At 32.5% G+C, this 26,428-nt stretch overlaps 3 protein-coding genes and 2 pseudogenes across 4 annotated transcripts; 2 read left to right on the forward strand and 3 right to left on the reverse strand.

Annotated features, from left to right (window-relative positions):
- Positions 1-661: 661 nt before the first annotated feature.
- On the forward strand, positions 662-3,107 carry LOC129883718 (uncharacterized). Its single transcript, XM_055958328.1, has 3 exons — positions 662-1,188; positions 1,305-1,915; positions 2,673-3,107. The coding sequence occupies exons 1-3, from the start codon at positions 678-680 to the stop codon at positions 3,105-3,107; spliced, it is 1,557 nt and encodes a 518-aa protein (XP_055814303.1). The 5' UTR covers positions 662-677.
- Positions 3,108-3,865: 758 nt separating this feature from the next.
- LOC129883719 (uncharacterized) lies at positions 3,866-8,237 on the reverse strand (annotated as a pseudogene).
- Positions 8,238-10,543: 2,306 nt separating this feature from the next.
- Positions 10,544-12,960, forward strand: LOC129881871 (peroxygenase-like). Of its 2 annotated transcripts, none has more exons than XM_055955982.1 (6): positions 10,544-10,712; positions 10,856-11,005; positions 11,145-11,230; positions 12,253-12,347; positions 12,434-12,559; positions 12,701-12,960. In XM_055955982.1, exons 1-6 carry the CDS (start codon positions 10,574-10,576, stop codon positions 12,855-12,857), a joined length of 753 nt encoding a protein of 250 aa, XP_055811957.1. In that variant the 5' UTR covers positions 10,544-10,573; the 3' UTR covers positions 12,858-12,960. The 2 variants fall into 2 exon arrangements, with proteins under 2 accessions (XP_055811957.1, XP_055811958.1); XM_055955983.1 differs by having other exon boundaries at positions 12,434-12,555.
- Positions 12,961-13,344: 384 nt separating this feature from the next.
- Positions 13,345-14,956, reverse strand: LOC129881872 (acid phosphatase 1). The gene is made up of 3 exons (XM_055955984.1): positions 14,473-14,956; positions 13,833-14,042; positions 13,345-13,745 (listed from the first exon to the last, which is right to left on the reverse strand). The coding sequence occupies exons 1-3, from the start codon at positions 14,853-14,855 to the stop codon at positions 13,568-13,570; spliced, it is 771 nt and encodes a 256-aa protein (XP_055811959.1). The 5' UTR covers positions 14,856-14,956; the 3' UTR covers positions 13,345-13,567.
- A 3,752-nt stretch (positions 14,957-18,708) lies between these two features.
- On the reverse strand, positions 18,709-21,869 carry LOC129883181 (60S ribosomal protein L23-like; annotated as a pseudogene).
- Positions 21,870-26,428: the final 4,559 nt, after the last annotated feature.

Below are 26,428 nucleotides of genomic sequence, written 5' to 3' on the forward strand. Positions count from 1 at the left end.
TAAAATAATTTTTCATGTCATGATACATCAAAACTCCATTTCTGCATTTGGAAATTTTGATGTTGGATAGTATCCAACAGTATGTATCAGATACATATTACTGTGTGTATCTGATACATTCTTAAATTAAAATAATTTTTCATGTCATGATACATCAAAACTCCATTTCTGCATTTGGAAATTTTGATGTTGGATAGTATCCAACAGTATGTATCAGATACATATTACTGTGTGTATCTGATACATTCTTAAAGTAAAATAATTTTCATGTCATGATACATCAAAACTCCATTTCTGCATTTGGAAATTTTGATGTTGGATAGTATCCAACAGTATGTATCAGATACATATTACTGTGTGTATCTGATACATTCTTAAAATAAAATAATTTTTCATGTCATGATACATCAAAACTACATTCCTGTAACTCAGTTAAAAAATGATAATAATGCTGTCAGTATGTATCAGGTTCATAATACTCTATGTATCAGATGTTTTTTTTTAACAATACATACAAAGAAGCATGTATCAAGTACATGGGTTGACACACTTCCTATCAGTATGTCACTGTATTTGTTCATATTATAAATGAAAAAATATTGATATGATACATGTCATTTTTTTAATACAAATGCAGTTATGTGATAGTATGCCTTTCAGAAGGATGTTGTTGGAGAATGAAAGCTTCATGTTGGAAAAAAACGGATATATTCAAAGTTAGATATTTCAATAGTGAACATTCATGTGCACTGAGAGATAGGATTTTCAACAAAGTTCATGCTACAAAGGCTTTTGTTAGTGCATTCACAGCCCCTAAATTGGTTAATCATAAGAGAATTGTCACCCCTAATGATATACGAGAGGATATTAAATCAGCGTATGGAATTGATATTACCTATCAACAGGCATGGCGTTCAAAAGAGCATGCTTTGCAGATGTTAAGGGGAAAACCTGCTGATGGATATAGACAGCTGCCTGTATATATACATATTCTAAAAACCGTATATCCAAATTCGTACATAAGTATGCACAAGTCATCAACTGATGAATTCATGTATTTGTTCATAGCGTTAAGGCCCTTGATGAGGGGGTTTCAGTTTTGTCGACCAGTAGTTGTTGTTGACGGTGCACATCTTGATGGACCTTATAAAGGGACGTTTGTATCAGCTAGCACACTTGATGGGGCAGGTATTACTTTCTTATACTGTGTCTTATTGAATAATAGTATGTCATCTCATTTTTCACGTTTGTTGTGATTCTGATGAATTCTAATAACTATTGTATCGCTATTATTGATTTATTAGGTTGCATATTGCCGTTGGCGTATGGTATTGTTGATACGGAAAATGATTCATCATGGACGTGGATTTTTCAGAATTTCAAGAATGCATTTGGAGAGAGGGACAATATGTGTGTTGTATCAGATAGGAATGAAAGCATAATCAAGAGTGTAAGCATGGTATTTCCCAATGTTCCTCATTTTGCATGCATATGGCATATATGGAAAAATGTGTGTACTAAATACAGAAGGAGCAAAGCTGTACTAAGTGACATCTTCTATTCAATGGCCAAGGCATACCGAAAAGATGAAGTCGATAAATTAATGGCCAAAGTTGAAAGAATCGATCAACGGGTGGCACAATATTTAAAAAATGCAGGATACGAAAAGTGGTCAAGGGTTCATGCCACTGTCAACAGGGGTAGAATGATGACTTCTAACATCGCAGAATGTATCAATGGATGTCTTGTTGAAGCACGAGAGCTGCCTATAATTGACTTTTTGGAGCAAACGAGAATGTTATTTGGTTCTTGGAACTGCAAAAATCGAGAAATAGCATCTTATACAAAACATACTTTGGGTAGAAAATTTGAAGATATCCTAGTTTCAAACACGATCAAGTGTTCGAGAATGAAGGTACACGATACATACTTTCTGACGCATATATACTGATACATCAGTGTAGATACATGATAGATACTTTCTGATACATACTTTCTGATACATATATATTGATACATCCGTTCTAATACATCATTTCTGTAATTGAATCATACTTTATGATACATATAAGTGTTATTTATTTCTTGGTGGCTGATGATTCATCAGTTATGTATAACATGTGCTAATTAAATAATGAAACTTCAATTATGATACATAAGTTCTATATTTGATACATAAGTTCTGATACATATATGTAAAGATTATTTTCCTTCAGGATGATGATTAATCAGTTATGCATAAATTGTTCTAAATATATACTGATACATCAGTGTAGATACATTATTAGTGTAGATGATACATAAGTACTATTAGATATATGTGAAGTTTATTTATATCAGTTTGTTGCTTCGTCATTCAAGTAAAGCCTGTGTTCATTATACACTGATATATCAATTCGGATACATCAAATGTGTAGTTGATACATAAGTACTGACACATATAAACATAACATGTTTAAAATACATACTGATACATCAGTTCTGATACATCATTTCTGTAATTGATACGTACTTTCTGATACATATATGTGAAATTTATTTCTTGCTGATTGTTGATTCACCTGATATGTATATCCTGTGATAATTATTACCCTTTAACATAAGTTCTGATACATAGTTGTGTATGTGAGGAAGCAATACTGATACATAAATTTGAAATATAATTCCTGCAGGTTGTTGCTTCATCAGAGTATCTTTATTCTGTTTACGAATTAGGTATAAGATACATTGTGTGTCTAGAGAGAAAAACATGCACTTGTGGTAGATTTCAACTAGACGAGATACCATGTCCACATGCAATTGCAGTGTTGAAGAGCAAGAACATTACTGACCTGCACCCATATTGTTCTGATTACTACAAACCAGAGGCGTTGGCAAATACTTATGAATTACCAATGGTTCCAATGCCAGATAAGAAAGACTGGACTGCTCCGAAGGAAATTTTGGAAGAAATTGTCTTGCCGCCAATATACAAAAGGATGCCAGGAAGACCAAAGAAAGGGAGAAAAAAGTTTGCTAGTGAGAAAATAACAAATAGCACAAATTCTTGTGGACGTTGTGGCCACGAAGGCCACAACAGAAAGACTTGTAATTTCATTCCTAAATAGATATGATATTTGTGGTATCTCGGTGTACATTCTAATTGAATCATAAAATAACATCTATTATTATATTTTATATTTGAATTTGACACGTGACATACATATAAAAATCTTTTAGTGACAATTTTTTTATGTATCAAGATTAGAACATTTTATTGCTACAATTTTTTTAAAATAAAATACAGGACTTCCATCGGTTCGCCATGACTTGGATTAATGACAAATCTCACATGGTTTATTTTTTGGATCGTTATTTTCCCAAACATAAACATTCTTGTCTTTTCGACAACCATAATTACACAAAAGTTGTTGGTGATACATAAGATCCTATTTGATATAGGTTGTAGATTATCATATGCAGTAAATCTTGATAAATGCAAATCTGATACATAAGCAAGATGTATCATATACTTTAAATCTTGAGACAGAATTCTTATGCAAAAAAATTAATGTATCAGAATCATTAAATATTGAGAAATGAGAATCTGATACATGTGCATTATGTATCATAATAAAAAAAACTTGATTCATGTATCAGAATTCACAAAATGTGACACTTATGAATATTATACTCGATACAAGTTTGATACAGTAGAGTATAAAACATAAACTTTGAATTTATATTCCATTTTGACACCAGAGAAAACATAGTAAATCTGAGGTATGGAAATATTAAAATATACTAAATCTGATACATTACAGTTTATGTATCAGATACATTGGAAGAATCAGAATCACCTAAAATGTGTACTATCAAAAAAAATTTATTGAACATCAATCAGTTCTCCTTGGTTTGGAGATATGTCTCTCCTTGGTTTTTTTGGATCGTCGTTATCGCTAACATAACCATCCATGGCCTTCTGACAACCATATCTCCATAAGAGTGCGGCATATCTTGAACGGAAGAATTCAGCGTTTAGTCCGGTACTTGGAATAAAAATTCCATCACTAAGATATTCAGCAAACATGGCCAGGAAAACTCCACAATCCCTGCAAATAAAGGAATACAGGAATTTAAAAAAAGTAAAATTGACATATGAATGATTTAGGTATACATAGCCGATGTTAATACTCACAAGCTGCCACTTCCCTGTTGCGCAATTCCTTCAACATACTCAACTGCTAATGGGTGATGTGGTTCAAGCATATTACCGGTTGATTTGTCCTTGTATGAATCAAGAGACGACCAATCAGTACGTTCGTTGTTGTCAAAGAAACCACTGTCTTGCAGGTATGTTGGTAGCATTGCTGCTATCTTTTGGATCTCTTGGAAAGGGTTGCTACTTCTTCGTCTAGGCGATGAATCATACACACGTATCAACCTCTCTTTCAACACAACTACCGCAAGAACCCAATGAAAATCCATGTCGCAGTTTACTGGAATGTATACCTCATCTACCAAATGCCAGGGCAAACCGGCTGGTATTGAGAAACCTCTTATTATGTTCTTCACGGATCTCTCTTGATGAGCTGTAACAGTGGACCTTGCCATATCTTCTTGTGTAGAAATGTTAGGTGGAAGGTGATAGTAGCGTGTGTGTGCATATTCGATGTAATTTTTGAAAATGCAATTTGTCGTTGTGTATCGATAATGATTGCTCAACTGCATCTTCGATTTCTTCCGAAGGTAGTAAAATATTACATCGATGTGCTGCACATTTTAAGAAAGTATTAGTTATATAACAACTAGCATCACATATCAGATTATGTATGTATCAGATACATTTATCTATCTATGTATCAGATACATTAATATGTATGTATCAGGTAGTTAGTATGAGTTGTATCATATTATTTATGATGAAATTTTTACCTCATCGTTCCAGCATCTGTCCGGCTGTGACATTAGGTAGAACCAGTTCTTATCTTTAGGAAATGCCACAACAAAGTCCATTCTTTCAAAGCCGAATGAAGAGCACTTAGATCTGTAATGATCCTCCTTCGAATTCCTGAATGGAAACTTGTAGTTTAATAACATAACAAATATAATACACGACTTGTATGGGTATAAGTTGAATATGTCATACTTACTTGTTGCCATGTGATTTTAGAAGTCCTTTATCTATCCATTCAGAGTATTCTGTGACAAGCTCGGAAGGGGGTTGATAGCATATACCAAAACCTTCAAAAGGGTGTGTCTGATGCGTAACATCTGACAAATTTTCCTTTCCCTTTTCACTCGACCCAAAGTTTGAAAGATACGGCGACTGTAAGATCTTCGAAGGAATCCTGCTTCTTCGAGATGGTGTCTTCGCATCGTCAGACAATACATTAGCTTTTGATGGAAGAGTGGTTGGTAGCTGGCTATCGCGTAATAGACATTCATCCTGAACTTGCTCATGACTAACAGCTGTCAATGGCATGGCTGGTAATGGAAGTCCGTATATTAGAGCATCTATCACATCCAGAGTTTCTGACGAAAATGGTGCTGAAGTATTGGATTCTGATGTGCTTGGTTTGATTTTTTCTTTTTCAATCTCCTCGACTTGCTCTTCTACTTTGGCAGATTTATCATCAGCTACTCTTCCATCTTTCTTTACAGTGTTCTACACGTAATGTATAACGTCATTAAAAAAATTAATAATGTTGATTTTATCTCAATAAAGAATCTGATACATTACCTGTAATGTATCAGAATCAGCAATAAGCTGATCAGTATCTGCTCTTTGTGGTTCCATTTGGTGTGCTGATACATCCTTGACGGATGGTTCATCTTCCTGGAAACATAATAACATTTACTTATGATATATATGTACTAAATGTCTAGATATATATATATTTAAAGAGGTAGAGCTTATACAAAATATATATACATAATCAAATTATTCATCAATTTGTTTCTGATACATTACCTTTAATGTATCAGAATAAACTTGCTGATCAAATAATTCAGGAACATCTGCTAAAATGCTTTGTTCCGATATGTTGTCCACCTGATTTATCATGGTGGATGGTTCAGGTCCCTGAAAACATAATAACATTTACAATTGATACATGACAATGAAAATTATTCAGAAGTTTAAAAGCATAAATATCAAATATTACATGATGTATGTACCTTAATATCTTCCTGGACATTAGATTTGTCATTTTTTTGGGGTGGGTCAGATTTATTTGCAAAATTGTGCACCTCCAATCCAGTAGGTGCTTCTTGTTGTTCAACCACATGGAATGATTGATCAAAATCATCTTTTTTAACTTGAGATGATGTGCCAGTCATTCGGTTCGCCATACTGTCGATGGCTTTCAAAAGATCAATGTGATTTGAATCCATTTTGTTCTCCAAACGCTTGAACTTCCGGTCAACCTTGATACATGTATATGAAAAATCAGAATGTATCACCTAATTAAAAGTATATTGTACGTGATACATCTTAAAGTAATAACTTACGTATCTCTTTAGAGACTTCTTTATGGACTTTTTCAATGCTTTGAATTGCATATGAATAATTCGATCTGAATGACCGGAAGATTCACCTCCTAAAGCTGACTTCGCCCCTGGTACATTGTCAGGAGAAACAGGCTTTTCTGATTCCTTTGGTGACTTTGCCCCCGGTTCATTGTCAGGAGAAACAAGATTTTCTGATTCATTTGGTGGTATGAAATCCTTGTGCATGTTGGCTGTTTCTACTTGAATTGGCTTTTTAGCAGGGGAAGTCTTCATTCTCTTGGAAGGAGGTGGAGAAGATGTCTCAGCGACATCCCTGGATCTCTTTAAAAATTCAGTGGGTGGTGTTGTTGAGAAGTCCTCAAATCCAGTGACTTCATGAGGTTTTCTGAAATTGACCTTGGCAGCCGATGTTGAATCTTCAGGTTTCTGTTGGCTGTCATGAACGACAATAGATTCCATTTCATGTTGAGATTGGACAATGTTGGAGCATGGATACTGCAAAAAAATTGAATAATTGATACATGTTAATTCTGATACATAGACATGATGTATCAGAAACATTACTCCTTCATACATGCTAAATTGATAGAAAAACAACATTATCTGATACATACATGCAGATGTATCATGAGATGTAATTCTAGATACATTATAATTTGATACATAAGATAGAGTTTTCATGAGTTGTAAATACTGATAAATGAGTTTTCATGAGCTGTAAATACCTTTATGATACATACCATTATATGTATCAGAAAGGTTATATAAAGTATATGTATAAGATACATTATATCTTGATACATTTATATCCTGATACATAAATATATGAGCTGATACATCCACTTTATGAATCAAATTATACTGTATCAAGGTCATGGATATATAATGTATCTTAGATTTTATGTATAATGAATCAGTGCATAAACGAATAATATTCAAAGCATGTACCTCACTGAAGATGGTAGACATGAATGTCTCAAATTTTGGCTTCACGGCGACAACACGCCAGTTAAGAATTCTGGGAATTTTATTACCCACTCTTACAGCAATTTCAGAGGGAACTTGAGATGCACATTCATATATCCAAACATTCAGAGCGTATGGCATGCCGCCTAGACGATACATTTGTTTGGCATTTGAAAACTCCTGACGCATTCCTTTTATCAATTTTGAATATGCTAATTTCCCCCATGGATATTGCTCATAACTACCATCTTCTACCATCTTGAAATCATCAACTGATATAGGTGCATCACCTAGTTGAGAAAAAACAAAAGTATGGATGAAATAGAGAATGGCCATCTGAACGGCATCTTCGTTTGTTTTCCATCCTCCAACCAGAAAACGCTCAACGAAACGAGCTTTGTTGACCCCATTTTTGGCACCAGGAAAATATAAAGACAATAATCTACTTGCTTGATCATCAGAATACTTGAAGTCATTCATATTACCGGTGCATCGCAAACCAGTAATGATAGCAAAATCATTTATTGTAAATCGCAGTATATTACCCTGCACATGACGAATGTGCAGTTCTTCTTTGTTTTTTGGTCTACCTCAAGAAGTAAGAGGCATTTGATGATTTGCCCTTGAAAGTTGCAGTTTGGCATATCTAAGTAGTGACCAAATATAGATTGCCTAAATAACTTTATACCTTCTTCACCTATTGATGATTCAAAATCATCAAGAAAATTAGCCCTATATGCCGTTCCGAATCTCAATGGGTGTGACGGGATCTTCTTGATGACGTATTTCATTCCCTGCATTGACATGAAAATAGTTAAATACAACTTGAACTCTATACATGGATACGATGTATCATATGCATTAAGATATCTGATGCATAAGATGAGATTCTGATACATACAGAAGATGTATCAGAAACAATTATATATTATATTCTGATACATACATGTATATGTATCAGAATCATTAAAATTTGAAACATCAAAAAATGACACTTACACATGGTATATCAGAAATAGTAAATCCCAAAAAAAATTGCATTTGAAAAATACATTATGTATCTGATACATAAATATATATGTATCAGAATCATTAAAACTTGAAATAACAAATACTGAGGCTTAAAGATGATGAATCAGAATTAGTAATTCTCAAAAAATTTCATATGAAACATACATTACGTATCTGATACATAAATGCAGATGTATCAGATTCATTAAAATTGAAATAACATAAGCTGAGACTAAAACATGAAATAGTAAATCTCAAATATTTACATTTGAAAAATACATTATGTATCTGATACATAAATATATATGTATCAGAGTCATTAAAAATTAAAACAACAGAAACTAAAACTTAATAATGATGTATCAGAAATATAAAATCTCCATAAAAAATACATTTGAAAAAGATAATATGTATCTGATACATAAATGTATATGTATCAGAATCATTAAAAATTAAAACAACAGACACTTAAACTTGAAGTATCGGAAATAAAAAACCTCCAAAAAGATTTCCTTTTAAAAAGATATTATGTATCTGATACATAAATGATATGTATCAGAAACATTAAAACCTTCACAAAAAATGCATTCTAAAACAAAAAAACTTAATTGAACACATACCTTTGGGAGATTAGGGCGTGTTGTAACCCCTTCAATTTTTTTGACTATTTCATTGGGTGCATGTTTAACTGTAGCTTTTGACTTCAAATTCTCTCGTAGCTTATTCATCACTGCTGGATCGTTACGATGTTTTGATCTAACTTCGTCGTAACCTTCCCAAGACGAATCAGACCCGGGAGAAACAAGAATTCGTTGATTTTTGGTGGACTGTTTGAGACCATGAACGGAATCCATATGTATAAGCTAAAGTATGAGAAACACAAATAGATAGATTTACAGAAGAAAGCAAATGATAAAAAATTAGAAGATTTATCAAAGATTTTCAGAAGAAATCAAAATATACAAATTTTAGGAGAAATCATATTGAATGAGGATGAATTAAAGTTTCATATAAGGAAAGATTGATACATTACCTTATTTGGAACCTGATTAACACTTGAAGGAGCAAATTAGGGCAAGAAAAGAGGGATAGGGCGGATGTATCAGTGACTTTTAGAGAGAGAAAGGAAAAGGAGGGAATTTGGAAATTTTTTTGTGTATATGGGAGTAAAAGTAAATATATTAGGGGAAGTTGTGTAAAAAGGTAATTTGCCCATAATTTTAAGGCTCATAATCGGTTTTTGTGTGAAAGTAAGGATGTTGAAACGAATGTGTGGGCCTACTAAGAGAGATAGAACTAGAAATAAAGATATTCAAGACAAAGTAAAAATGATTTGTATAGTAAACAAGATGAAGAAAACGAGACTAAGATGATCCAAACATGTGAATAGGAGATACACATGTGTCCCAGTGAGGGAAGTGTAAGAGATTGGCTATTGTTTATATGAGGAGAGGTGGAGGTTGGTTGAAGAAATATTGGAGAGAGTTGATAAGAGAAGAAATGATACACGTGTAGTGTACCAAGGACATAAACTTAGATAAGAGGACTAACAGTGGAATTTGGTAATTGTAAATGGAAGTGAGTTCGACCTGGAGTGAAGCATGGAGATCAAGGAATAGGGTAGAATGTAAGTAGATAGTTGAGCGTTATCTAGTTTTCTTTATTAGTATTGTTATTATTACTCTCTTTTATCTAATTCTTCAATTTTATTAATTATATGTTTGCTTTATTTGCTTCGAGTACTATATTATGATCTATCGAAAACAATTTTTTTATTTTACAAAAGATAAGGCGTAAAGTCGAGTACAAAATATCCTTTCCAGACACTAATAATTATAAAATTAAATTGAATATGTTATTATTTCGTGAGGAGATAAATAAATTACTCCATTCAACTTTGAAGAGAACTAAACGGATCATATTTTTTTGACTGATATGTGTCGTTAGCAGCACTAAAAACTTTGGGGAGCCACTGACGCATGAAGTGCCACTTGTAATCTTTACAGAGGCTCCATCCTCTTCCTCTTATTGCTTGCCACCAATTATTTCACTACTTTTCTATATTTGGGTACATGTTTCTTGAAGTAGTAGAAGAGTGAGAGATATGGCAGAAACAAGAATAACAGGCGCAGGTGGAATAGTGGATCAGAGGAATCCAGCATTGACAGCAGAGGCCCCTCTTGCCCCAATCACTACTCAGCGCAAAGTTAGAACTGACTTGGAAACTTCTATTCCTAAGCCTTGTATGTTTTGTATCATTCTTTTTACTTTTTGTAATATATGTTGTTGTACGATTAATATAAGTGGCCTAAATCCAAATTTTAATCGGAGACTTTAAACTTTTAAGAATAATTGTTCAAGTATGGGCTTGTTACAAAATATTCAGATATGGCTAGGGGATTGGTTGCTCCGGATATGGAGCATCCCAACGGAACTCCTGGGCAGAGTCACAATGGCATGAGTGTTCTTCAGCAGCATGCAGCCTTCTTTGACCAGGACGATAATGGCATTATTTATCCATGGGAAACATACTCAGGTAAATTATCGTGCTAGTCCATAACTCTTGTGGATTTATAACATAATGAGGAAATTTTAATGTTATAACTTCTCATCTATATTCAAGAAACATTAGCTAGTACATTGCTCATGTCTGATTTTTCGTCCATTTACAACAGGACTTCGTCAAATTGGTTTCAACATGATTGGGTCATTCATAACGGCTATTATGATCAATGCTGCTTTGAGCTATCCTACTCTTCCGGTAAGTTGAAGCAGAGTAACTGACATACATTTGATTTTTGTGCACACTTTTTGGTTCATTCGGATTTACCTCAATTTGATGCGTTCATCATCAATTTGTTTACTCATTTGTAAAGGCTTTAGCAATTATGTATTTTAATGGAGAAATTATAAGATTACAAATTACAATTGAAAAATAAAATGAAGAAATTAACTTCACTTCTTGGCTGAGGCGCGGATATTTCGCTCTCTTTAAGGAGATTCAAGCCCACTGCAGTAAATCGTTTCACTGGTCCAGCAGTAGTCCTCTTGACTTGTCCCCTCCAGGATACAACAGTCTTATCACAAAAATGTAACTCAACAAACTCTGGACAAGAGTTGAGTTTAAAGCTCTACACAAAGAACACCTCCCTTCAACTAATAAGAACTCTCTTTTTTATATAAACTTAACTCTCTCAATTTTTTCTTCTCTTATCTTCCTTTCAAAACAAAGAAGATCTCTCTATTTATAGGAGAAAAAATCATATAAAGATGAAAAAAATAATAGAATGTCATCATTATCATCATTTAGTGTACCATTATGATTTAGTGCACCATTATGATTTAGTGCACCACTTATTAGTGATAATTAGATTAAAAATACATAATAATATGATTTAGTGCACCACTTATTAGTGATAATTAGATTAAAAATACATAATGGAATGATTTAGTCTTGCACTAAATAAAGATGATAATGAAAGACATTTTTATGCACTAAAGAAAGAATAATAAAGATGACATTAAATGTCATCAATGGACAATTGCTAAAATTGCAATTTAATAAAATGTTAAAATGTTCACACTAACATATTTTAATGGAGGCAGAGTTGTAGGAGATCAAACAGCAGGACCGGTTATTTCCCTGTTCTGCTAGTGTTTTTTTTTAGTCAAGCGGTTAATAGTGCATTGTGCTTCTCTACCTCAGTCTCCGTATACTATACCATCTCCAGGATTATACTATGTAGGTTGTTGTAATAGTGCTTTGTAAAATGTTAATTGCAGGGATGGTCTCCTTCTTCGTTCCTTCCCATATACATTCATAATATACACAAGGGAAAACATGGAAGTGGTTCGGGGACGTATGACAGAGAAGGCAGGCAAGTATATGTACTACTCATTTTGAAGTCCTCGTATTGCAACCTTCCTGAACTTGAGCTCAGTGTGTGGTTTTATTGTTCCTTAGGTTTTTGCCAGTGCACTTTGAGAACATCTTTAGCAAGTACGTTCGCACAATGCCTGATAAGCTTACTCTTGGAGAATTGTGGGATATGACTCAAGCCAGAAGAGAAACATATGATTTTTTTGGTTGGTATGTTAGTCAAACACGTAACTGCTTATTTAGCTCTAGCACTTGGTGCACAAGTTTTTAAACGCTTCTTAAATTCGAGCCAAGCTAAATGGGCTCATCATAGTTGTTTTAACCATTTTGATATTTTGGTTTAATTTGAAGGATTGCTACAAAAATGGAGTGGGGACTTTTGTATCTTCTTGCTCGAGATGAAGATGGGTTCTTATCGAAAGAGGCTATAAGGCGATGCTTCGATGGGAGTTTGTTTGACTATTGTGCCAAGGAACAAATGGGAGGTGACAATGCTAAGCAAGAATAGGATCACTTAGAATTATAAATGCTAGTGTTTTGATATAAGATGTAAAAGTCTAGCCTTGAATCTTGTATTTTGGCATACATGTTTAAACAGTTTTCCGTCTCAACGTTTAGAGTATCTTACATCTTTATCATCTGTATGTTTTTTCAGAAGCTCGGCCAAACAACCTATTAATATCATTAAACGTTACCTTGATAGTTAAAATGGTTTTTGCACATCAAATAAGTTTGCAATCAACTACTAGTAAATTGTATGTCAGAGTATGAATTGGTATTATTTGTAACATTGGCTAACTTATTTCAGAATACAATTAACCAACATGTTAACCAATCGATTACGATAAATTGGATGTATTATTCTGAAAATGTGAAGCATCTCTATACCATTAGTACATAAGTCAAATCTATAAAAGAGATGATTCATCTTTATTTTTGTCTATTTCAATTCTTAAATGTGCACATGCAACTTTAGGTTGGGCAGTAGTTGATAATTGCTTACTCCAATAATTGCCATAAAAAATATGGATGGATCGACTTTGCAATTCTCCAATATTTAGTGTGAAATCAACCAAACCATCAAGTTTCTTCACAAAATTATTTCCAACAATAATCCACATCACAAAAATAACAACATATAACATCCAAGACATCATGTTTGTTTCCCTCACAAAAACTTGACAAATTCACAAGTGAAAGGAACAAATTGGATCCATATCAAGCAACATAGTACATTGGATTTGGAAGTTTGAATGATCTTTTTGCACTTGGAAGACCCTCAATGCTGCTCCATTGGTCTCCAATAATGCCCACAATTCTATAGCCTTTGCTTATAAGTTTACTTCTTATCTCTGACTTAAATCTTTGAGCATTCTTGCATTCATCTTCTTGATCTCTAAAAATATTCAACAGCAAAAATAAGTACCAATCCTTAACATAATGTATAAACATAAACCAAATAAATTAATTAAAAAATTCAAACCTTAGTATAAGGCTATTCCACCCATAGAAACCAACATGGACAAGATTGTCAACAGTGGCAGATCTAAGATGTTCTTTTCTTGAAGAAACAAGAAATATTTGAACTCCTAGACCTTTAAGATGATTGAACAACTTCAAAGAATGATCCAATGCTGTTCCTTTCCCTTGGCTCATCCAATCCTCCAAAGATGTTTCATTTGGCTTATTTCCCCTGTTCCACCAAAGAAAAAAGAAAAAAATACATTAGCAACAACCAATGAATATCGAGCCTAACTCAATTCTAAAAGCTAGTTCATGATGTGGAGATTATCCAATATCATATAAGGACACTAGATACCCATCCCACAATCAATTTGGGACAAACTCAACATTCCCCAACCCCGGACTCACCATGTTCTGCCAACTTGATAGTGGACAACTTAATATGGGACTCAACATCAGGTAAACTAGAAATTTGGATGAACCTGACTCTGATACCATGATAAGAAATGAACCTTTTGCAAAAGGAGTATGTAGCAAGATAGATGACTAAAAGCTTATGATCATCTTACTAGCAAAGAGAAAGGACATATCTATCTTAAATCTAATTACTCAACTCCAAAAGTTAATTCATGAAATGAGAAATGAGAAACAAAACTTACCCAAAACCATTTTTCTTGTAGTAAGGAACAGAGGAAAGAAGAGTGTCATCAATGTCAAAAATCCAAGCATCTTTCTCATCATTTTCCAAAATACAATTAGTACTAAGATGAAGTATACATTCATCAATTGTTCTTTCAGAATCCACTTTGTATTGTGTAGAAGTCATGTATTTTCCAATATATGCAACACATTCTTGAGGGACAACAACATAGTCTCTAATGTTATGCAACTCAACATTCATTCTCCAACTCTCACAATAATTCTTGAGGCTAATTTTGAGACCACTCTTGGTTTTGTGCTCATTCAAAATGTTCCAATCTGCAAGACATGAAGTTAAGAGAATGCAAAAGATTGTGAAGAAAATTCCAAATTTTCTTGCCATTTTTTTTTGAGAGAAAAAGTTTGAGAAAGTTGGAGTTTTAGTTGATTTTTGTGTAGCTACTTATTGTAGTGATAAATTTCAAAATGGAAGGATCACATGGGTGATGGGAATTAGTTGTCACCATGTATATTATTGTCCTTAATAAAACATGATCTATAGGGTGGCAGGTTGATTAAATTAAACATGAAAATTGTCAAATTATGTCAATCAATGGTGTCATGGAACTTTATTCTATAATTTCTAAAATAGTATTTTTATATCTTTTGTTTTTTTTTAAACACAACTTAGATCATGAAAATTGCATTTGATTTCTTTGTATTTTGTTCACACTAGCACCATGTTACATAATCAACTACACCTTCTTGAGTAGAAATGTGATTCCGCAACAATAACAATAAGATATTCAATATAATTTCATAAGTGAGATCTAAATATGATATAAGACAGACCTTACTCTTACTTTTGTAAGATATAGAGATTATTTTTGAAAAATCCTCGATTCAAAGAAAAAATATATGACGTAAGATTGTAAAAAGAAAAAATATAATAGCAAGATATAAAATAAATACGGCAACAGATACCAATACAACCGATAATAAAGGTGATTGCCCACTTAACATAATTTTGCAAGTGAAGTTGGATCAGCAAACTTCATAGATCTCCCTCCAAAAATTTCTTTTATTATTAGTTTCTTTCAATTGGAAGTATTATTATTTACAAACAAACAGAATAAAATATGAAAGGTGAGTGTAATACAACATAACCATTTGATATGGGATTAATTGGAAGTATAGTCCTAAAACTCCCACGTACCGTCCCAAATATATATTGAGTCGTGTCAATAAGCCAATATTACTTGCACAAAATTTTGCGTTTGCTATTGGTCATATTTTTCAAAATATAAGGAAGGTTATTGTTATTATGGAAATAAATCAAAAGGGAGAGTATATCTAAAACTTTTTAAAAAAAAATAAATTAACTATCACCTAGAGTCCTAGTTAATAAGGATTCCGCAGTTAAATTATTTGAATAAGATCATTCAGCAATCTAATATCTTACAATAAAGAAGTGTCAGGAAATAATTAATATAAATATTATAAAAGTAAATAGCAAAAAAAATTCAAACCAATTAGAAATAATTGACATGTCATGAACATACAGCTATCTCACATGGAATAAACCAAATCATAAATATATAAATAATATCATCCATTTATATCAATTGAATATTAAATATCAAAATCTTGGTCTTCTATCCATTTATATCAATTGAAAAACTTGTTTGCATGCTTAGAAATTGTTGTATTAACACAAATTTGGGGTTGCTCTTGCTTTAGTTACTGAAACCTTTTGCCAAATCCTTTATATATCGAAGGATATATCGAAGTAAATTTCTCAAAAGATCACTCAATTATGAGTAATTATATACCAAAATCATTTAACTTAGCTTTTATATTAATACCTCTTTTTTTTGGCACTTTCTCATCATTGTATTTTTATTCTTATTTAATGATCGTTATCTATTTTGAGATCTAATTAATTTATATTCACGATTAAAATGAAATATTTAGATGAGTCTATAAAAAATAAATTAGAGATCTAACTAGCTCATATGAAATGTGAATAGTTCAACACCTTCTAAGGAGACAAATAACTCATCATCCACCAACGATGTGCGAACTTAACCTTCCCCCTCTCCCCCTCTACTAGGACCAGATATCCGAAGTATGAACAATATGAGATGGGAGCATAACATAAGGTAAATTGAACTGGGTCAAAACATAAAGACCAAACAACTCATTACCAATGATATGATAACTCAACGGATTAAAATGCTTTTTACTAAAAGTGATTCTATTCTAAGGTTAAATTCAAAACTTTTAATTAAGGATAAAGAGGTGATCCCTCACCACATCTTTTGATAGTCCCAATCAGGGACGGACCCACGTATACCGTATTGGGTACTCGAGCACCCATTGATCCCAACGAAAACTTGGTATATGTATATGGAAAATACTGGAAAGTTGATATAAGCTACTCGTAAGCACCCATAAACCAAAAGATCTGATAGGTGATTTGGTTCTAAAGTTGAAGTTAGCGTGTTCTAATGCCTTTTAGCGAGGGTTTGAATCCTGATGACTACAATATTTTCTGACGTTTTTTTACTCTTCTTTTTATACTTTTTCACGGCTATTTGCTTTTTTTTCTTTATTATTTTTCCACTTTTTTATTTATAGTATTTTATTTACTAACTTAACTATAAAAATATTACTCGTAAGCTTCTAGAAAGAAACTGAAATGAGCACTCATAACCTTTAAATACTGGATCCGCCACTGTTTTCAATATTTTATATTAGGGAAAAGGGTGATCAAGTTTTGTTAAGACTTAAATTTTACATAAACAGGTACTTTAAAAAAATTATATTTAGCTAATAATGAGTAAGTTACTGAAGTATAATAAGTCGATAATTCTTTGTTATCACTCTTGATGATTGATGATACGTGGCAGAGTTCCATTGGAGTCTCATGAATTTGCAAGCTTTGTACCTACAAGAGGCAAATGTCAACACATTAATTATTATTAAAAACATAAATCAGAAATCTTAACAAATTATAATTGGAATTAATCAGCAAGTGGGTAGCACGTCTCTTTACACATCTGTTTTTTTTTTTTTGTGGTCAAAACACATTTGTCAACTTACAGCTATGTCATACCTATTCATAATTTTTTTGTTTTCCCACGGAATATTCAGAATTTGGCTTATCCTAATCCCGCATTGCAAGACGTTTTCAACAACAAAAAAAAATCTTACTTAATATTTGAATTCAAAATCTCTAATTAAAAATGAAAGAGTCTAACCATTTCATCGCCATCCAAATTTGTATGCCAATTCATAACTCAATCCAGAAATATACTATATGATATCAACAATAACGAATAATATTGATCTATCCGTTTTTGCTAATTTATTCGATCTCAAATATTAGTTGTTTCGACCAGCTGAATTAATTTCAAAATAATTAACATTTTGTAATTAGGAAAAGGTCACTTATTACTATCCTTTTTCAAATATACTCTTGAAGATCATTTAGATGGGAACAAATTATATCATAATTATAGTATCAAAACAAAAAAAATGACAAGATTATTTAATAGACATAATTTTATGGGTAGATATTTCGTTCATTTGGTAAAAAATGAGATATAATATGTGTGATTTTGTTTTAAATTAGACAAATTAAGATAAATTTTTACTTTCAAATAACGTAACTTTAAATTCGCTTTTTCATTTTATTTCAAAATGAATAATGTTTTACTTAACAAGAACTAGTAATTAGCTTCTTCTTTTTTCAAGACATATAATCATAGTAAGCACAATATTTTGTATGAAAAGGAGTAGTATTCACATTTGATATGGTGTTGCCATTTTAGAACCCGACTAAATATAATAAGCACAATATTTTGTAACTCTCAATATATTAAATTTTTGTTCTTCTCCTCAATTTCTCATATGTACGACAGCCGTTTTAGAACCTGACTAAATCAAAATTCAAGCAAGAAAGTTACCTATTGAGAGTTAAAGCACCCCCTAACAAAAGTAATTCAAACCAAAAGCGCAAACCCAACCTTATTTTAGTAAACAAGATAATAGAGATTGGAGTGAGCCTTATGTCGCGGACTTAAATTCCAAGACTCTAGATTCTTCCCCTTTTTCGATGATCAAGTGCGGGTCATGACACTTAGCATCAAAATCCTAAAATAGTCGAGGGGAACAGGCTATTTTATCTGGACAAGTCTTCCATAATTACGAAGCCATAAATAAAAAATTGACGAAAAGTAAATGACACAATATTAAGTAGAAAATAAGTGGCATTATATGAACTTTAAAATCTCAGAGCGATACAACATTGCTACATTTGTTTGTATATGTGACAATAACAGAACTTTCAAATAAAAGATATCAAAATCTGCAGGTTAACTCTCAGTTCAAACAATTGCATTAGCTGCACTAGCAATCCTTGGCCATAGATCAGCACACTCCTTTCCAATAGGACCAGTGATAGCAGAACCTGAAACAGCCAATAGAAGCTCAATAACAATACATACAGTTTAAATTCTTGATATACGGCTAAACAAAGAATTAATCCGTGCAACTATGAAATGCACAAAAAATGAGTAGAGGACTTCTTTTTTGAAGTTGTAATCAGGCATATAGTTTAGACAGATTTTCTTGTCGGAGATTTAAGCATATGACCTCACCTTTCATTTCTCCTTTGGGATTCACAATTACACCAGCATTATCTGCAGAAGCATACAAGACATATGTTATGATCTCAAGAAAAGTAACAGTTATGTTCAAAGACATTATTGTGCTTGAGAGGTACAAAATACAACTACTAAAACACGCTCCATCCACCTTTGCAAACTTCCAAGTGTAAAATATATTACTAGAAAATATATGCTTAACATGCTACAACTCGAGGAGTACACATGTAGAGTCCAAATGGAGCAGATATGAGCTTAAAAAGAATCAACACATCTGTAATGATGGACATTTTCATTTTCCAGCCATGTAACTGTATCAACCACAATGTAAAGGTTGTTACTGGATATGTTTTAAATTGTACACAACAACAAGAAAACATTGAACTCAAATTAGTAAAGACAATGTATATGCTTAACATGCTACAACTTGATAACATATGTAGAGTCCAAATGGAGCAGATGTGAGCTTAAAAGAAATTAACACATCTGTAACGATGGACACATCCATCTTCCAGGCATGTAACTGTATCAACCACAGTATAAGAAGGTTGTTACCTGACTAATGCATGGATATGTTTAAGTTATACACAGAAATAACATTATAATTTTGAATTTGAATTTTGTAAAGAAACATCATGTAATTTATTTCAAAAGATGTGAAACTAAACAAGTAAAGAAAACAATAGAGCCCAGGTCAACATATCCTCCCTATATGTGTGCAGAATGGTAGAAAATAGATTACTTCATGTTGGGCCCATATGGAGCAGAAAGTGCTTGAATGGTATAAGCACATCTGTAACGATAGACAACATTAATTTCCCAGACTAGTAACTGTATTAACCACGATATGAAATGTTAATACCTGACTAAGTCTGGTTTTCAAAAAAATTATAAACATAAGTTTCTCAATCATCAGAAACAGCTGCACAAGCAGCGACCCTACCATACCACCTTCATGCCTAATATCATCAGAAACAAGATAAAGAAAGTTCTATGGTAACAGAATTTGCAATGAAGAGACACAATTTGTTCCCTAATTCACTTGCTAGGAACATTATTTTTACTGAAGAATTCACTTGCTAAGATCATATGCTTCAAAAGTTAATTTTTCTATGCTATCTCTCTAGGAAGTGATCAACTAAAGAAGAGAAATCGTGAAAAGTGAGGTCCACTAGGGGAGACCTCATTCGATTATATATCCAGAAGTTCATTTTTGCAGGTTTAAGGACACATAACATCCCCCTGCATACATCTCCTATTCAGCAATAGGCCATATATGCATCAAGGCAACCCTTAAACCAGCAATACAAACAACAACCCAGGCAAGAAAACTGGTATAGATGATTTGCCTCTCAATCTTTTATGAAGAAAAGGGTGTCGAGTTATGGCCTCTTTCAGAGAGGTCCCCAAAAGAATTGTCAAATGGACATCGGAAAGCAGTGACAGTAAACCATGTTAACCCTTATAATGTATCAACAAGACAATGTGACATAAGTTGGATAAGGTAGAAAGAGAACAAGTCAAAGAAAGTTTCCCAACCTTACAGGGATGGTAAAAGAAGTTACCAACCGAGATAAGGTAAGGTCGGTTAGACTATAGCTGGTCATGGGAAGTGCGGAGAAACTCAAATCCAATTCTCAACACTGCATTACCAGCAAAGCAACCAGAAGAATGAGTGGAAAATCGAATGGACTAATGGAGACCCAAAATGAGAGGAATGAAGCATGAACTGTGACAGCCTTGACACAGCATGGTCCTAGAAGACTAAAGACACCTCCTTACTTCCTAGAAGACTAAAGACCTCCTTACTCTTATATGACTTGACTCTCATCTACTAGCTAGGAATAGAAAGACCTTAATCAGACATGCACACGGATAAATTGGATGATGATACTGCCAAACTAGTTTGCATTCGTAGATTACTTCTATAAAAACAAGAACGAATACCATGTCCAGAAACACACCACTGGATGATTGCACTATACCCTAACAGGTAAAACTCATGTATTAACCACTCACTGCTTCAAATTCAGGGAAATGAACAAAGTTATATGCATAAATAACTATATTAGCAAGGAAGTTTCAACAGCCTAGAGTAACTCTGATAGATTGATGTCCACAAAACCTCAATTTGTACACCAACTAATGCTAATCCACTCAAAAGGTAATATTTTTATAATTAATCATGTAAATACTTTACTACATACTTATATAAAATCAAATGATGTCACATCTGGGCATATGGATTAAGGTATAGTTGATTCAAACTTTCATATAAATTCAAAAGGCAAGCTAAGAAAACAATTTAACAATCAGCTCAAATTTTCATGTTGCCGAAAAAGATTACCTTCAAAGTACATGAAAACACCATCCTTTAGTCGCCAAGGTTTGCGTTGTCTAACAATGACAGCAGGCATCACTTTCTTCCTCAAATCAGGCTTTCATTTCTTAACAGTAGCCATTACCATATCATCTACACAAGCAGATGGCAACCGATTCAACCTACCCTTTATACCCTTTACAGAAAGGATGTAAAGGTTCTTAATCCCAGTGTTGTCAGCACAGTTCACCGTCGCCGCCACCGGTAAAACCCAGCGACATCCGTAATTTGTATCCGGCATACCCTCCACGCCCTAAACATCATTTTACAAGAAAAAATTAAAAACAATCAGGGGAAATTGAATATAATTGAGAACGATCTTCTGAATTTGAGAGCAACATGAAGCATACTTGCCTCGCTTCGACATTTTGGTTCCTGAAGTTTGGTGATTAGGGTTTTACTAGGGTTTTATAGAAATGGCAGTTAGGGTTTTAATTCGAAGAATGTTTGATTATGGGCTTTTTGGACTCTGTTTGGGCTTGTCGCATACAAACGGACCGGGCCACTTTCTTTAATTTTCATGGGAGAAAATCCTACTGTATATATTTTGTTTTAAGAGAAAGTTCTGATATGTAGAGTTCGATCAATTAATTTATTAATATGCTAAGATGTATATAATATTATACTTTGTTTGAATGGTTGTTATTTATTATTTCATAATGTATCGTAATGTATTGTATTTTGTTGTATTGTATCGCACTGTATTCTTTTAATGAATACAGCGTTTGGATAGATTGTATCGTTTTTCATCATCACATAATGTCACATATCCATAGTATGAATGATAAACCTACAAGAAATTGTAGGGTACGTCGTAGAGCTACTATGAAAAGATAGGGTAATGATAAAATAGAATTATTAAATAATAAGTAAAGACAAAATGAGAATATTAAGGTAACAACGAGATTACACCAAATTGGTCATTACACAAAATGGGTCTTTTTGTTGTTACATAACGATGGATTTAAAAGATACAATATAATATAATTTAAGTAACAATCAAAATAAATATTATATTTAGATTAACAATACAATACAATACAATACAACGGGTAACAACCATCCAAACAAGGGGTTAATATATAGGTATAATAATAATAACAACAACAATAACAACATACTCAGTATAATCACATAAAATGGGGTTTTGAAAGAATAGAGTGACCTCATACTTTACCTTACATTAGAAGTAGAGAGTTTATAAACTCTCAGCTCAAGAAAAAAAAAGTCTAAACATTACAAAAAAAGAAATAACGAAGTCATGAAACAATAGATAACATGAAAAATTACTCTACACAGTAATCACAACAAAATAATATGACAATCAAATAACAAAAAATAATAGATAGTAACCAAACTCAAAAGACAAGAAACTACAAAAGTAATAATACAACTGATAGTACGGAAAGATAGGCAAAACACGCTCAACTATATTATTAGTTGTCTATTCTAATTTGTGTCCTCTATAACCTCTTATCTAAGGTCATATCATCAGCAAATTAAAATTGTGTCATATTATGTTTAATTACCTCTTTAAACATTTGTGTATAGTTATGTATACTATATGTATAGTGTATATAGTTAGTATAACAATCTATACATTTTATACATATTTTATAAACTAATCGGCCAAAGTATTTAGGATAGTAAATATTCCATATTTTTGTTTTAATGGGTCTTAATTTAAGAGATAGACAAATTACATCACCGGGGAAGTTAATGTAATAGTCCAAAATAATACACTAATGTCTGACGTTTCCAATAACTTATAAAATCTTAGATTGAGGTCTAACGTTTTCTCATAAGTTTTTCCGTTTGCTCAAAATCTATACTACTTTAAAAGTATGAACTCCGTAACCTGAAAGTCAAATTACGATAATGCCCTTGTTAACTAGGAAACTTAATTACCTTATTACTATTTTTAAAGAAATTAATACATTACATAGTTTCAAACGATGTGCGAAGTTCCTTTGTCATGGTGTGAAGGGTTGTGCTGCTTCAATAAAGTTTCGTGGTATAACGCCAAATCTAGAATAAAAAAGGTAGCCAGATGCACTAAAGCTCTCGCTATGCGCGGGATTCGGAGAAATCTGGAATATAAATTTATATCTCCTACATGCATGTGCGGTGAAAACTCCCTCAATTCAAACTGAAATCTCTATTTTGGCTCCGTCTCTGAAACGACATCATATATTCTACCAGAATCCCACATGATGTGATAAATTGAGTATGACAAATGGTTCTTCACTGCCGTCTACTTCAACTATGAACCAGACTCTTATTATTGTGCTTTGTTGTTCCTTTACATTTCAATTACCCGGTAAATGCTCAATTCCAAACCATTTTTTGCTATATAAAGCATGATTAGTTAATAATTAAACAATTAACATGTAGTATTTTTCCTATCTATCTATCTTCTATACTATCTTAAAAGCATGAACTTTCTAACTTGAATGTTAAAGTACCTAAATATTCCTATCTAAAAAAAAGCCCTAACTAAAAGCATTGTCGTTCTGCGAAATCCTATGCCAACAGTCGTCACTTCCAACTCTCATATTCTGGACAGGGGTGAACTCGATATAAGCCCCAACAATTGCAACTCCTCGATGATCACTTAAAAGAAACAATGTTAATTGTAGTTTCCCATCAAAATCCAACTACTGCAAAATCCGAACAGGTATGCCCAGTTACATCCGCTTCGACTGTCTCATTAAATTAAACCAAGCTTCTACGGTGTGTTATTCATTTTTCCTTTGTGCACAGATTTTCCCTTCATTTTCCCTTAAACCGCACTTGAAAAACTAGATTAGGCTTTTGTGAAATTACTCGCCAATCTCTATCATTAACAAGTTGTGAGTTTCCACCCAATTACTTTATGCTCCTGTTTAGTGTTTATCCAATTTACATCTTACATACCCCAATGCTTAATTAGCAATGCATACCAACAGATGTGTTCCTTAAAATTAAAGAAAACGAACACAGGGAGGGAATACGCAATATGACTTCGTTGAAACAAGCATCGTTGATAGCCTCATCGGCCTATTCAGAGCCTTCTTTTAAGTATCTTCAAACTTTCTGAATGTATTCTTTTATTATTTATTATTAGCGAGATTGCTTTTATGTTTTAATTATTCAAAAATTAACAATATGACTCTTGGATCATATTATTCTATGTCTCAACAACCTAGAGTAGGTGGCCACTTATACAAGAGAGTCATTTGGCCTGAAATTTGAAAATTGATTTGGTTCTATGTGATTCGAAAATTATTACAAAAATTCATGTTATATTTTTTGATGAAATAGGATACACTTTTAAATTACACCCGAATAATTTATTACCTTTTAAGTTCTAATAACATCCTGTTTAAAATTAAACCCACATAGATCATTTATTAAGTACAAAAAAACATTTTGGCTGCTATATATTTGGAAAGGCATGATTATTATAGATATCAAGTGAGAAAGTTCATTTTATCTTCTAATTGAAATGCAATGGATCATTTATCTATCTTCGTACACTCTGTTTTGGTAGATGTATCAATTAAAAAAAATGTGCATGCTTGTTAGTTATAGTAATGTGGTTGGTCAATGACAATATTATTACTTCTTGTCCCATTGTTATCACTTCATCATCTTAACTATATAGTCAATGTTTCTTATATTCACAACTAAATTGTGTAGCTGGAATATTTGTAAAATAAGGATAGTATAGTTACATAAAATTGTGTTTTGTATTCTCATGTATAATTGTTCACTCAAATATTTGTTTAAATATTATTGATATACTTTTTATAAAATCTTGTACTCCTTGACTCAGGATACACGTGCAACATGGAGGAAAACTAGTAAATATTTAAATGGTGATCCAAAAATGTCATAAAAGAAAAGAATGTTTGCATGTCTGCATATGTGCTTGATACCTAGTTAGGTCAACAACAATAACAATATATTTAGTGAAATTTTATAAGTAGAATCTAAGAAGGATAGATTATATAGTACGCAGATTTTACCACAACCTCGTGAAGGTAGAAAAGTTATTTTCAAAAGACCATCAACACAGTAATACCTAGTTACGTTGATTTTCAAACACATATAGTAAGTTATTTGTCATGTATTGAGAGGCAATTCACGAGAGTTTAGCATCATTATTAAAAGAAGATACAGAGGGAAATCAACAAAAGAAGAAAATTATTCCCTCTTCACGCGTTTTTACTATTTATAAACACACCATTTGAGAAAATAAATCCAATCTACACAAACTTTTGTTAGCACACACTTTTTCCTTAAAAAGAAAAGGACAATAAGTTGAAAAGAAGAAAAAAACACAAAAAAGATTATAAAGTGTAATTTCATAAAGTTAATGGGAGTTTTCTATAGTTATAATAAATGATAAAGGACTTTTTCGATTGTTAAACATGTCATAATGTTTGTATGGTTATAATATCTTCTCATTAAAGAGTAAATTGAAGTATAAAATTAATTGTTTTCAAATTTTGAAAAGTCTAATTCATTTTGAACGAACTAGAAAGGAAAGTGTGTTACTTAAACTGAAATAGAGGGAATACTTTGGATATCGGGTGGAGTTTTTTGTGTTGCAATTTCTGTGATTTGACGAGACTTTTCTAGTTGTTAAAAACAAGTCCACAGTTCTTATGAAATATATGATAGAGAGCAAACTTAAAGGACCAAAACTGCTTAGGAGTATATATTTAAAGGATAATTTGAACGTATACCCCAACATAAGGGACCATTTTTGTTATTTTTCTTGAAAGTTTTTGTAATTTTAACAAACAACAAGGACTTCATATGTAATTTTGAAACTTCCAAGATTATAAACTAGAGAAACTAAAGGCCAATTAACCAAACACTACTTTGATTATTCATTCTTGTGAGCATTTTTCTAAGTTTTTCAATCCATTTTTTTTA

Source organism: Solanum dulcamara, chromosome 3 (genome assembly GCF_947179165.1).
Source record: "Solanum dulcamara chromosome 3, daSolDulc1.2, whole genome shotgun sequence".
Classification (NCBI taxonomy): domain Eukaryota; kingdom Viridiplantae; phylum Streptophyta; class Magnoliopsida; order Solanales; family Solanaceae; genus Solanum; species Solanum dulcamara.

What these genes read in the sequence shown, in the direction of transcription:
- LOC129883718 (XM_055958328.1), top strand. Translation starts at nt 678, where the DNA reads ATGAAAGCTTCATGTTGGAAAAAAACGGATATATTCAAAGTTAGATAT. An exon ending in TAGCACACTTGATGGGGCAG is followed by an intron (nt 1,189 to 1,304) that starts GTATTACTTTCT and finishes TTGATTTATTAG; the next exon opens with GTTGCATATTGCCGTTGGCG. An exon ending in TCAAGTGTTCGAGAATGAAG is followed by an intron (nt 1,916 to 2,672) that starts GTACACGATACA and finishes TAATTCCTGCAG; the next exon opens with GTTGTTGCTTCATCAGAGTA.
- LOC129881871 (XM_055955982.1), top strand. Translation starts at nt 10,574, where the DNA reads ATGGCAGAAACAAGAATAACAGGCGCAGGTGGAATAGTGGATCAGAGG. An exon ending in AACTTCTATTCCTAAGCCTT is followed by an intron (nt 10,713 to 10,855) that starts GTATGTTTTGTA and finishes CAAAATATTCAG; the next exon opens with ATATGGCTAGGGGATTGGTT. An exon ending in TGAGCTATCCTACTCTTCCG is followed by an intron (nt 11,231 to 12,252) that starts GTAAGTTGAAGC and finishes TGTTAATTGCAG; the next exon opens with GGATGGTCTCCTTCTTCGTT.
- LOC129881872 (XM_055955984.1), bottom strand. Translation starts at nt 14,855, where the DNA reads ATGGCAAGAAAATTTGGAATTTTCTTCACAATCTTTTGCATTCTCTTA. An exon ending in TACAAGAAAAATGGTTTTGG is followed by an intron (nt 14,043 to 14,472) that starts GTAAGTTTTGTT and finishes TTGGTGGAACAG; the next exon opens with GGGAAATAAGCCAAATGAAA. An exon ending in TGGAATAGCCTTATACTAAG is followed by an intron (nt 13,746 to 13,832) that starts GTTTGAATTTTT and finishes GAATATTTTTAG; the next exon opens with AGATCAAGAAGATGAATGCA.